At 36.7% G+C, this 13,438-nt stretch overlaps 1 protein-coding gene across 6 annotated transcripts in view; it reads left to right on the forward strand.

The window, feature by feature from the left end:
- Positions 1-13,438, forward strand: part of HHIP (hedgehog interacting protein) — a 92,395-nt gene that overhangs the window by 45,086 nt on the left and 33,871 nt on the right. For all 6 annotated transcript variants that reach the window (XR_011994965.1, XR_011994966.1, XM_026018140.2 and 3 more), the window contains exons 5-7: positions 11,542-11,693; positions 12,071-12,244; positions 12,851-12,994. Coding sequence is in view for 4 of the 6 variants with exons in the window: in XM_026018140.2 (XP_025873925.1) it covers positions 11,542-11,693; positions 12,071-12,244; positions 12,851-12,994 (470 nt within the window). In the remaining 2 variants the exon portion in view is untranslated. The remainder of the gene's footprint in view (positions 1-11,541; positions 11,694-12,070; positions 12,245-12,850; positions 12,995-13,438) is intronic.

Raw genomic sequence — 13,438 nt, forward strand, 5'->3', positions numbered from 1 at the left:
TCTAGGTTTAATGTTTAAAACAAAATGGTCAGACTTTATGCCTCAAAGATTTTAGCTTTAAGGATGGTGAGATTGTATTAATCCATTTTATTTCATAAGTTTTCCAATTAAACATTTAATATTCCTAATAATTCCATAAAAATTTACTTTTATTCTTACAAACATAAGAACTATTAATTTTCTTAAGACCTTAATTAATAAAATGAAAATTATTCTTCATTATCATAGACCAAGTCATTCTAAGAAAGATATTTCCAAGCTGCAAGACAATAGAAGGACATCTACTTTTTCCTACTCATTAAGTAAAATATATTTGGGGGCTTTGTAGAAATTACTAACAAGATTTGCCAATACTTACCAACTTAATAATTTTTAAAAATAATATATTTAAGAATGATCCTATAAAGGAAATCTTTGAGAGAGTATGAGATGGAAAAATGAAACTCCCCAAACATAAATATTTCCTTTATTCTATAGCATCACCTAATCTTTGGGCATATGTATATTTTTGAATGGATGTGCATTGTCTAATACACTTTTTGAATAATCTTAAATTCTCCCTTACTTTAATTGAATATGCAAATTTGAATCTAAATTCAGTATCTTTTATTCAGATAAATGTGTTGTACTATTCAATATTGCTCTGAGGTCACTGTCACAGCTGTTTGTCAATATCAAGAATGCATTTGTGTTTGTCATAGATCTTGGAAGTGTATTTTTAGATATAGTTTGTTTTTAGTATAGAGGAGAGATGCTTATGATTTGCATCAGTATCATTAGAGAACACTCAAATGTTGGACTTGATTTCTAAAAATTCACTCTATGTTTAACTTTAGAGTATATGAATACTATATGTATTTTTTAACTAAGAAAAAAATAATAATTATAATAATAATTCCACAGTGGCCAAAGTATGTATGTTTCAACTCAAAGATAAAATCAGGTTACCTCCGGTCTTGCAAATCATTTATTAATAAGCCGTTGGTAATAAGCCGTTTCAGCCATTTGAAAAGATGTGGAATGATCTTTATCAAAACTATGTGCTGAGCTTGGTGCTAAATATAAGTATAAATGTGCCTTTCCATTCCTGTAATTTTCTGAAGTCTAAAAGTTCTTTGAATGGTAGGCAGCAAGATAATACTTCTTGTACATAATTTAAATGTATTCCTCATCTGATTAAAATAAAACACATTCTGTGTTTCAAAATAACATTACCTTCTAAAACCTTCACTATTTTACAGGCCCGTTGAATTTGAGGATGGCTCTGACCTCTATCTATTTGCAGTAGCTTTTTTTTATTCAAAGAGCCTGTTGGAATTTACAAAGTGATTTTACATTCTTTGATTATCTAAGCAACCTTATGAGAGGGAGGAAAGATAATTACTAAAAAGTTTTTACTTGCCTCATTAAATAACCAAGTAAACGCCTTGAAAGGATTCTTGAGTGTTTGGCTCTATTTTTTGGTGGTATGTTAGTTTTTATGTATGTTTCATTTAAAAATCCAGTAAGAAGAATAATAAATGAATAATAAAATGAATAAAAATCCAGTAAGAAATACCTCCTCCCTCATGTTTAAATAATGATGTATTTAGTTATTTTAAACCCCTGCTTAACTCACAAAAATATTTGGTGCTTCACATTGAAAGGGACAGGTACATTAAAATTTTAAAGCAGGAGAAAATAGAAAGCACAATATAATGGAGTGAAATAATAAAAGAGGTTTGAAGGAGAATAGAAGTATTCAACAATGGTAGTCATTGGGAGCTAATTGTGTTCATCTCTTCACATACCAGTCAGTGACATCAAGTTGCCAGTTTGAAATTGGCCACGGTGGGAGTACTCACACCATGGAAATATACACAAATCAGGAATTTTTTTTCCAGATAGTCAATTTATCAGCACATTGCCCTAAAACCAGGTTAACATTTGTGTTAAAATAACTGATACATAACCTTCATTTTATTCCCTCATAAAGCTTTAGAAAGTTAAGACCATTTCAGTCATGCCTCAAGCCATGAACAATGGGTACTGATGAAGAAATACAATCTATCCATTGTTTGTTCATTTCTTCATTTAGGAAATAGTTGGTGGGGCAGTGTAACATAATAGTTTACATTATTTGTCCTCCAATCACAGACAGTCTCTGCTTTGCCACTTCTGATTGTTCATTTAGGGCTAGTTACTCAATTCCTCTATGCCTCTGCATCCTTATCCAGAAAATAAAGACAATGACAAAATAGTGTCAAAATCTAAAGTTTTTATAAAGTTTAAGCAAGATAATGCTTGCAAATTACTTAGCATGGTCTCAGGCACATAGTAAGAATTCAGTAGTTATCTTTTAGAACAAGGCTTCGACTCTGGATAAGATTCTTCATAAGATACCAGAAAGATCAGAAATCCCTGCCTTCAGGAAGCTTACAGGCTAGTGGAGAATGATCTAGTTCCTAATTTACGTATCTGACATTTTGCTGTGTCTAACAAGGTGGCTGCCCAATATTTTATCCATTTACAGTTTGGTCAAGAAATGTATGCTTTTTCAAATGTAAGGTCTAATGAGTATTAAGCCTCTAAGTTGTAATAGCAAAGTTTAGTGTAGCTACAAAACTTTTCTAAATTATCTTTTTTATTCATTTTTAATTCCCATGAATATTCTTATAGTTTTTGTCAAACTCTTAATTTATTTTTATGTCACCTAAACACATAGCATAAAAGCTTTGCTTTCTCTAGATGCTTCCAACATCTCTATAAATTTTCTTTCTTCAAAAAGTGTTTAGGGCCAGTATTTTGCTTTTGAGAATTTATACTTTTTGTAGTTTTATTATTTTGCTATTTCCAATAGGTGTTTCACACAATTTTAATGAAGCATTTTTTTTCCTTTAGAGAAGATGTTTTGAAAAACTGAAATTTGGAATATCACAGATATTACTATCCTTTGACACATTTTGAAACAAATAGTCCCCAGTGTTCAAGCCATTCCCTGGTATCATACTGGATTCCTTGCACAGCATCTATTACAGGTTCTATGGCAGCTCAACACTGCCTGGACAAAGGAAAAGGTCCAAGTCAGTCCACTATCTAACATGCCATACTGTATCAAAAAACACAGTTCAAATAGGTAAAAAGCTTAGGGGAAGATAGAAATATGAGATTTCATTCCATCTGACAAATAGAAAGTTTATGGAAAATAAATCAAATATATATACATACATATACTATTATGGCCATAATAGTTTTTAAGTATGTAAATGAGTATGTTTATGTTTTTCCCCGTACATGTGAGATATCAAAAGAACATTGATATTTGGGATAAGGAGCAACTGGGAAGCTGGATTTCTAGAAAAGAACCACTTCTAATAACTTTATTCTGTGTAGGTTGTAACTTAAACCCAGCATGACTGATCTATATGGCTTATGTTTAAAAAGAGTGGGGAAGAGAATTGTTGAGGAAAGCTAGAGGTCTAGTGATTTTCATCCACAATAGCTGCCATTTGTACTTTTCAAGTCTGTTTTTGCATTTGCATCAGAAGATAAAATGTAGAGTCCTAAACACAGATTTGACATGGATCAATTGCTACATAAGAGAAATCATACACTTCCTAAAATACTTCCTAAAAATTCCGAATTGTTGGGTGTCCAGCAACAGCTCTCCAACTTACTTTGAAGCAGGACAGATCTCTTTGTCAGGGGAGTGTGGTAGAGGTGAGCTTGGGTACTGCAAGAATTTGAAAATTGTATATAGGTTCTTGAAGAACTAGAAGAGTGGGTGAATATAATTAGGCAAAAATCAGGCCTTGAAGAGACAAGACAGTGCTTTGAAGAGCATTCAGTTATCAAGAAACGAAGAGAATAATTGGAGTAAGTTAAAGATGTATCTAAAAGAAAAGCCAAACCTGGAAAAATAGAGGCAATTTTAACAAGAAGAAAACAAGTACTATTATAATTGGCCCTCACTATATTCTGGCTTGTTTCATTCTCAGAGAATAATAAAGGTAAGAAAAGCCAAAAGAGTGGATAATAAAATGTTAATTTCTTTTAATTTATAAAAATGTTAATTTCCAAGTAAGATATGTATGACAGGAAAACTACCAAATTTTTCCCAAGTACTCTTTAACTTCAGTTTCTTTGATAGAGTTGATCAAGCTCTCCTTCTCCCCAGGAAGGAGGATGGGCTAATAAACCTCTCAGATTTTTTTCTGGAGTATTTTCTGACAGCAGGTGAGAGAGTTTTTTTTTTCTCACACCAGCCAGTTGTGTCCAACACCAACTGGGTGTCCATCAATTTCAGCTCTGATGCTAACTAGCCAGATTTAGCCTAGAGACTGCTGATTAAGGGCTCAGTACCACAAGACTGCCTCCACTTCTGGGACCAGTTGCACAGAGGGTGCCCAGGCTGCCCTCATTTCTACTTAGCTGACTACAAATTCAGGGGTTCCCGTAAGCCTCCCATAAGCCCCACAGAACTCAGGAAATTGCTTTAATTACAATTACTGGTTTATTATTAAGTCTACAACTCAAGAATAGCCAGGTGGAATTGATGCATCTGGCAAGGTATGGGGGAAGGGGACGTGGAGCTTCACACCACCCTCCCAACACCTTATTATGTTAACCAACCCTGAGGCTGTCTAAACTCTGTTGTTTAGGGGTTTTAGGGAGGCTTTATTATGTTTGACTGATTAAATCATTAGATGTGACTGATTAAATCCTGTGCACTGATGATTGAACTCAACTTTCTGTATCTCTTCCTTCCCTGGAGATTGGCAGGGGTGGGGGTTCAAAGTTACAATCCACAAATCACATTTTTTGGTTCCTCTGGCTATCAGCCCTCATCCTGAAGCTCTCCAGGGGCCTGCCAAGAGTCACTTCAAGTGACTGCCAAGTCTGCCAAGACTCAGGTAAGGTTGACAGGGGTTTATTGTGAATAACAAAAGATACTCCTGTCACTCAGGAAATTCCAGGGGTTTTAGGAGCTTTAGGACAAAGACCACAAATATATTTTTCATTATACCGTAGAACCAAATGATGCAGGCCCTCCCATAAACTAACCCAGGATCCTCAGGGAATTGACTCCTTCTGAGACCAAGTTACACTTTTGGAACTACTGAAAAGCATTGCTTCTCATTTTTCCCAGGAGTTGTGAAGAAATCAATGCTCTATAGGATGTTTCGAAACTTATGAACAAAACAAAGTAATACAGGTATAGTGAGCTTAAAATCCTCTAGTTAGTAGAAGTGGTTTGTCTACATTTAATTTTTGCCTTCTTTGCATCCTGTGATTGACACAGAAGTATTGCTCATGATTGAGTTCATGTATGTCCACATGTTACCTGACAGTCTTCTCTTTCTCCTCCTCCTCCTCCTCAATTCTGAAAGGTGTTCTTGCTTCATTTTGAAGGGTGGTGGTTGCTCTTTCATCACTGACAGTAAAAGAGTGCTTGCTGTGACAAAGCTTCCCTTAAGTATCTCTCTGTGAATTTATAGATGAACTTCACTTGTCTCCTCTTTCAGGATGCTCCCAGTAGGGCATGGCCAAGACGGCTCATGTCATAAATTCTTTTGATTCTTTTTTAAAAACAGATTAAAATATCCATGTAGTAGGCAGAATAATGTCCCTCTCCAAAAGATGTCCTCATTCTAATCCCTAGAATATGTTACTTTGCATAGCAAAGGGGAATTAAGGTTGCAATGGTGTTGAATCGCTAGACCACACCTAGGGAGATTATCCTGGATTATCTGGGTAGGCCAGTGGCATCATAAATTCTTAAAAGTGGAAGAAAAAGCAGAGGAGGTCTGAGTGGTGCCATAGGAGGATTCATCCCCATTACTGGCTTTGAAGACAGAGGGAGGAGGACAAAACCAAGGAGTGCCAGATGGCTTCTAAGAAGCTGGACAGGAAGAGGAAACGGATTATCCTCTAGAGCTTCCAGAGAGAAACACAGCCCTACCGACACATTTATTTTAGCCCAGTGAGACCCATGTTGGATGCTAACCTACAGATTTTAAGATAATAGATTTGTGTTGTTTCAAGCCACTTAGTGGTAATTTTTTTACAGCAACAACAAAAAATGAATACATCTGGTATTGTCTTTGAACTAACAATTCTCAGACAAACCTATTTCTCATTTCTGAATAGCAAAAATTTCTAGTCTAAGAGAAGCAATGTTTTTTGCATGAGGGGGAGCCCACATTGATTTCCTAGTTCTCTTGTTCCTTTCCTGGTGTGTGACAACAAACTGTAGATACATGAATGACAATAAGGGAAACCTGCCTCCTAAAAAAAGTATATATTTTATAGAAAATTTTAAAAATATCACCATTCTCTTCTTATATTAATTCTCAGAAACTCCTTCCTTATTAAGAGAACACCAATTCGACTCAAGGTCTTGATTCATATCTGTGTCCTATGCATAAAATAAACTGGAAGATGATCTTACTGTTTGCAGAAACTCTACCTAATATTCTTCATGTAATTTCGATTTCATAAAACCAAGCTTTTTTCTTACCAAGTTTTAGAGTGGAGAAACTTTGGGTGCTAACATGCTAATTAGCCTGTGTGTCCAAAATTACCCAGAATATAAATTCTGTTTACTACTTGTTTTTTGGGCCATGCACTTGTCTATCTAGCCATGTAGCAACGTTTAACTCTCTCCCAACCTCGCACCCAAAAATCAGCAGCACAAGGTAGGATGAGTGAAACAACTAAAAACTTACTATGTTATCTGACTTCGTTATCTGTTTTCATATATACTATTAGCTTCTGAAGGATAGAGATTGGTTCTTACCAATTGTTTTGTCTTATCCCTGGTACAAAGCATAATGCCTAACACATAGTAGGTATTTAATAAATATTTGTTGAGTGAATGTCAAATACAAACTTTTTTTTTATGAACACTGTATATAACAAGGTACATCTTGAGCTTAGCACTGCATTAGTTTAATTTACATTTCATTGCTTTCTCAATACCGTAAAGCCATTCTGTAGACTCCAAACTTGAAGTTAGTCATTTGCAAAGGGTCACTAAGAAAAATTGTGCAGAAATGAGAAATGATGGGATGCCTGGGTGGCTCAGCAGTTGGGTGTCTGCCTTTGGTTCAGGACATGATCCCAGAGTCCCGGGATCGAGTCCCACATCTGGGTCTCTGCGAGGAGCCTGCTTCTCCCTCTGCCTGTCTCTGCCTCTCTGTGTCTCTCATAAATAAATAAATAAATAAATAAATAAATAAATAAATAAATAAATAAAATCTTAAAAAAAGAGAGAGAAATGATGCTTCTCGTTCAGGGCTGCCCAGTCTTGTCTTGTAAAATATAGAAGTCAGCATTCCCTGAAAAAAATTAAAGCACATTTTAAAGATTGAAATCAGAAAAAAATTGACTAACTACATTGGAAGTATGAAGAGAGTATTTTCCTTAAAAATTATAATGAATGATTATGCCTAGAATTTATCTTAAAAAGAATAATTATTTATATAATATAATTATTCTATGTATTACATATCATGTATATTATATAACCATTTTACTATTATGTCTCTTTTTCTAATGTATCCCTCCATTGTCTTCAAAGAAGAATATTTTTGGTCAGTTGGTTAGAACTTTGATGTGTTCATCAGGGAAGAGTTGGTCCCAAAACTATAGGACAGGATCTGATCTTGTATTCACATCGAAGTCATCAATACTCTTTCTTTGGGGCTTTTGTTTCTTTTCTGTTGACCGTGTGAAATTACTCCTGAAAGCTGAATGATAACTAGAATGGCAGTTAATTAATTATTTAAAGTCTCTAGGAGGGTTTTATGGTTTACTCTGAAACATGGGTCAATTTAAAGTCTACAGGGACATTATTTTCAAATCGTTCAACTACTTGATTTTTAAAAATCATTTGAGCTTGGCATGGCACTGCCCAGAAGTTGATGCAGTTTGAGAAAGCTGAGCAAAGGGAAGAAAGGGTCCTGTGGTAGGTGGCCTTATGATGCTTGGGTGACATTCCAGTCAGTGAACTTAAAAAAAAAAAAGCATTACCCTCAAACTGAGGAAACCCTAAAGCATTATTTGTAAATTACCTGTTGCTCATCATCTCTAGCATACATACTTTCTCAGAAGCATAATATGCACATCAAGGATTCAGTATTAATAATGAATTACAGGGTATAATATGAATGTTTTGATAAATCACTGTTTTTCACATAAGTCAGGATAAGCATTTTGGACATTAGTTAATGTTTCCAAAAGTATAATGTTAAAAGTTAATATCTTTTTGAAAGGAATGGTTCCCTGGACCATGACTTTTCCGTTTGCCATTCTATTAATTGTTTTTTCCCATTTTTGCCAGCTTGGCTAAACTAATCACTAGAGATTCATTCTCCCCAGATGCTCACTAGAAACAATTTGATAATTTGACATTTCTGGAAGGAATCCATGATTTTCATTCCATAAAGCTACACATAATTGAGGGGAAAGGGTAGAGAAGAAGAAGAGAGTCAATAACATTAGCGCAGGGCTTTCCCCTGAGCCTGGAAAGCTGGTTTCTGTTGGTCTGCCATGCCTCTAGGCACCAATGCTCAAGATTTCAGGCTGGGCAGTTTTCTGGTGAAGACTAGTTGAAGCAGCCAGAGAGCCCTGAAGGCCTCAAATGTCTGGCAGTGTTTCTGGTATTGCAGCCTCTAATAGATGCTGCTCCAAAATTAAACCTTTAAGCTCAATCAACATATTTCTCCATATAGATCTTGAAAAATGGCCCACACCTCAAAGATAGGTTTGCATTTGAGAGGTAAATCATGATTCGTCAGTCACATACTTCAAATAGACAATGTAACTCTGAAGACCCAATTCAAGCTAAATGTGAGTCTATAGATACTCCTGACAGTGGTGGTATATCCCCCCTTCTCAACCCCTGAGTCATGTTATACCATGTAGTTTACAAAGCCAATTTTGAAAGACACTCTAGAATATTTATATAATACATTACATTTTTCATCAATATAGTTATGAAAGTATTTCTCAGAAATAACTTAAGAGTCATTAGTCCTATATCTAAGCCAACCAGATCACTACCTTGTACCTGGAAGTTAACTTTAAAAATGTGAAATCATATGTAACAATTAAACAAAATGTACAAGCTGAAAAATTCAGAATTATGGGCTTTTTAAAATTGTGTTTTAAATTTATTTTCTTGTCATCCAAATATCTCACTCTGTTTCCATATTTGGCACTTCAATAAATGCCATGATGCCCCCAAATTCATTCATTGGATAGGTCAATCTCTAAAGTGAATAATTGTCTTCTGTCACTTGTGGATTCATTTAAATATCTTTCCCCATCTTTCTACAGTGCATGAATTCTACGTTCCTAATTCCTGAGAAGCAGCTAGCACAGTTTTAAGCCATGTTGCTTTCCAACTCAAATTCTATTTCAGATGATTTGCTTAAAAACTACAAAAGAACTACTTTAAGCAAAAGCTTCTGATAGTGGAACACAAATATTTGTGAAGTAGGCATAAAGTACTTACCCTGCACTCACAGCTTTTAAAGTGAAATACAGGATCCCTGGGTGGCGCAGCGGTTTGGCGCCTGCCTTTGGCCCGGGGCGCGATCCTGGAGACCCGGGATCGAATCCCACATCGGGCTCCCGGTTCATGGAGCCTGCTTCTCCCTCTGCCTGTGTCTCTGCCTCTCTCTCTCTCTCTCTCTGTGACTATCATAAATAAATAAAAAATTTAAAGTGAAATACATTCGGAGGAGGAATTAATCACAAACTAAATCCCACCCCCCAGCTTTCTTATCCATTCGCCAAAGAGGTTTAAATATGCTTTTCTGCAAGCAGTCCTTAGTTATGCATCCCAGCTTTCATTGTCTCATAAGAAAAGATATTTGTTTAATGAAGATATAAAAAAATAACATCCAATCAATATTAAAATCACTATAAAATGGCCTGAAAAATAGAGGTTCATTTTTCATTAATCATAGTCATTAGATCTATACCCATCAATGAGATTGTTTTGATTGAAATTCATACTATGCATATTATGACATACAAATGGAGAGGTTGACTTTTTTGATGTTTGAATAATGCTTTGGTAGTAGTACTGGGAGATTTGCATCCACTTTAGTATTTATACACTCTTAAAATTTGGTTGTTTCCACTTTGTATGGCATATATCTGAAGCAGTTTTTATCTAATCCAAGAGATAAATCAAACAATGTTTACTTAAAGTGAGCTTTTACGCCTAAAACTTCAAACTCTTCAATCTATATAGAATCCAAACCACACACAGCTCTTTGCTTTGGTAGTAATGCATGCTCTTCTGGGGAGAGAAGAGCATAAGGGTGCTTCCATTACTGAGTATACCCTGTGAGGAAGTCGCAGGGTTTGGAGATTATTACCCTCCTGTAAGACTTCTGAGGGTAAGTTCCAGCTGTTGGCCACAGGAGATGTGGTGTGTAATGAAATCGCCTGGGCAAAGTGATGTACTAGCAGCAGTTGCTTCATACAGTTTCCATGTCACGTTTTTCACCAGTTTGGATAACTCCTCAGACTACAAGAGAAAGCGCTCCCTGATTCACTAGAATTTGAACTTTTAGTCTCTGATCTGGATAATTTCAGATACTTTAATTTCATGATAGAAATTCTTAGACTACTTGTGGGATAAAACAAATGCTACAACCATATTGAGTTTCATCTAGCTGAGTTAGCAGAAAATAAAGATAAAATGCCTTTCTGTTTAAGAACATGATGATGTTTTAATTGTTACAGCATTTGGCATGCCTAATGTATACAATCCTTGACATTCATACAATAACAAAGAAAGTTGTTTGGGAATCTTTCTTTTATTTCTTAGTGTCCCCTTTCCTCTCTGGTATTTCTCTCACCCCCGTGCCAGCCCTGGTTTTTAGCTCTCCTCCTATTTCTCCATCCTTCTATAAAGAAAGCTCTATGCTGTGAAAGACACACGTAAAAATACCTCATTCCTATGTAGATGGGCCAAGGCTGCTTATTACCTAGTTATGATGAACAGACCACCACCGTTGTGACAACTGATGTAGATGCCTCCAGGGTAAAACAAAGGTTTACATATTACACAAGCAATTTAACTGTTTTCTAAACATATTGCCAAGACAGTGGGAGTTGGCAGCCCACACTGTGTTTTAGGTTTGGGAGACTTGGATTAGAAGTGACTGCTGATTATGAACCTTTTTATTTGTATTCTATGAACTACAAGCAACCTAGTAACCCAGCAAAGAATTCTTCACAGCACTTAAATTTGTCTTCCTAGCTTCCCAAGATTGCATACACAAATCACTTGACAAAAGTGGTGTAAGGGTCTTGTGCACAGATAACCACACAAGACAATTGTCTTGTTCTAACCCTTAAGGAGTGCTACAAAGTGAAATGTTTTATAATCCTTTTTTGTGCAGTAGCCCAGGAAAAAAAGAGTTTGGGCAAAGATTATCCAGAAGAAAGAAAGAAAGAAAGACTCTTTTGGGGTTCCAGTTGAAACACAATAAAGAACATAATTAACTTCACAATTCTTTGTTTTTCATTTGACTGCAGGGAGGAGATGAAAGAGGCCTGCTAAGCCTTGCATTCCATCCCAATTACAAGAAAAATGGAAAGCTGTATGTGTCTTATACCACCAACCAAGAACGGTGGGCTATCGGGCCTCATGACCACATTCTTCGAGTTGTGGAATACACAGTATCCAGGTATCACTAAAATGCCCTGCGGCATAAATATTCTTCAACTGTATTTTCTCATGATCTCTTCCTAATTATTTTAGACGTGAAGGTGACAGTAATTAAACCACAATTAATCCCCATCTTGCTGAAAAACCGCACACATGTACTTAAGGAGAATTGAGAGAAATGGTAGCTTTGGCACTCAATGCTCTTTCAGCCTACATGCTACTTCTGAAACAAAAAATAATGTCATTTATCAGTAATTTTTATTAGATCCATTTCAAGTGTATGTTTCCTAATTTACATGCCAAGTGTCTGCTCCCCTATTTGTGTACCATTTACTTTCTGGTGGGCTCACGTTCCATCTTTAACAATTATGGTGTTGCTTCCTCACCACTATGTAGAAAAAATCCCCATCAAGTTGATTTGAGAACAGCCAGAGTATTTCTTGAAGTCGCAGAACTCCACAGGAAGCATCTAGGAGGGCAACTGCTCTTTGGCCCGGAAGGCTTTTTATACGTCATTCTTGGTGATGGAATGATCACGCTGGATGATATGGAAGAAATGGATGGGTTAAGGTAAAAAAAAAAAAAAAACAACACCCCTCCCCTCCCCTTGATGTTAAAATATTAAGAGCCAGCCAGGGAAAAGGGGTCAGAGCCAGTCAGTCAAGAAATGTCTTTGGGGAAAGAAACAAACCAAACAAACAAAACCTATCTTTGAATTAGGTGGCCTTGGTTAAATATTTAACTTTGGTTATGAGTGCATTTGTAAAGTAGAGAAGAAGAATTCAGTCGTATGCTGGAGGGTATTTTGGGAAGGCCTCGTAGCCAGAGTTGTAAAGTGCATTATCCGGGGCGAGGTTTACACTGCGCCCCCAGATACACACAGCCCCCGCGCCCTTGGGCTGACACCTTGCGTGCATGGGCTAAGGCTGCGGAACAGCTGCAAGATGCGGCTCAGTAAGGGTGCTGCAGCCTGGCTCCGAGGGCTGCGTCTCGGTGTGCCGCTTGTCTGAAACCAAACTGCCCCTACTTCCATTTCCCGCAATATGGAAGATGTAACGTTAATACTTCGGTCTCGGAGGGAATTCTTTTGACCATAGAGCAACTCCCCACATTTCGGTTTAGGTGAAATACATAACGGAAGCAGAACACACTGAACGTTGTCCTACAATTTCTCAGTGATTTCACAGGTTCAGTGCTCCGGCTGGATGTGGACACGGATATGTGCAATGTGCCTTACTCCATACCGAGGAGCAATCCGCATTTCAACAGCACCAACCAGCCCCCAGAAGTGTTTGCACACGGCCTGCATGATCCAGGCAGGTGAGAAGCAATCTTGTCCTCTTGCCTGCCATAAAGACAGGCCAGGCCTCGGGAACTGGGAGAAGAAAGAGGGGTCTAGGCACAGAGCATCCATGGGTGGCATCCAAGGCTGCGCCTCCAAAATCACCAGCTCATTATCTGAACACTCTTTCTTCTATTAATGTGTGAAGCAGGTTGAGGAGACAGAGTAGACATATGTAAAGGAACACATTCATGGAGAAAAATTGCCATAAGGTTCTGGAGTGTTATTAGATCAACACTGTTGGACTCGTGTAATGAAGCCTTCAGTTGTTCAAACTGAGAGAGATAACAGACCTTTTAAATTTTCTCCTTAAACCCTTCTAAATGAAATTTTCCATACACATTAATTTTTTAAGTTTATTTTTATTTTTTAAAAACATTTATTTATTTATTTGAGAGAGAGGAGAGGAGGGGCAGAGGTCG

Source organism: Vulpes vulpes, chromosome 10 (genome assembly GCF_048418805.1).
Source record: "Vulpes vulpes isolate BD-2025 chromosome 10, VulVul3, whole genome shotgun sequence".
NCBI lineage: Eukaryota > Metazoa > Chordata > Mammalia > Carnivora > Canidae > Vulpes > Vulpes vulpes.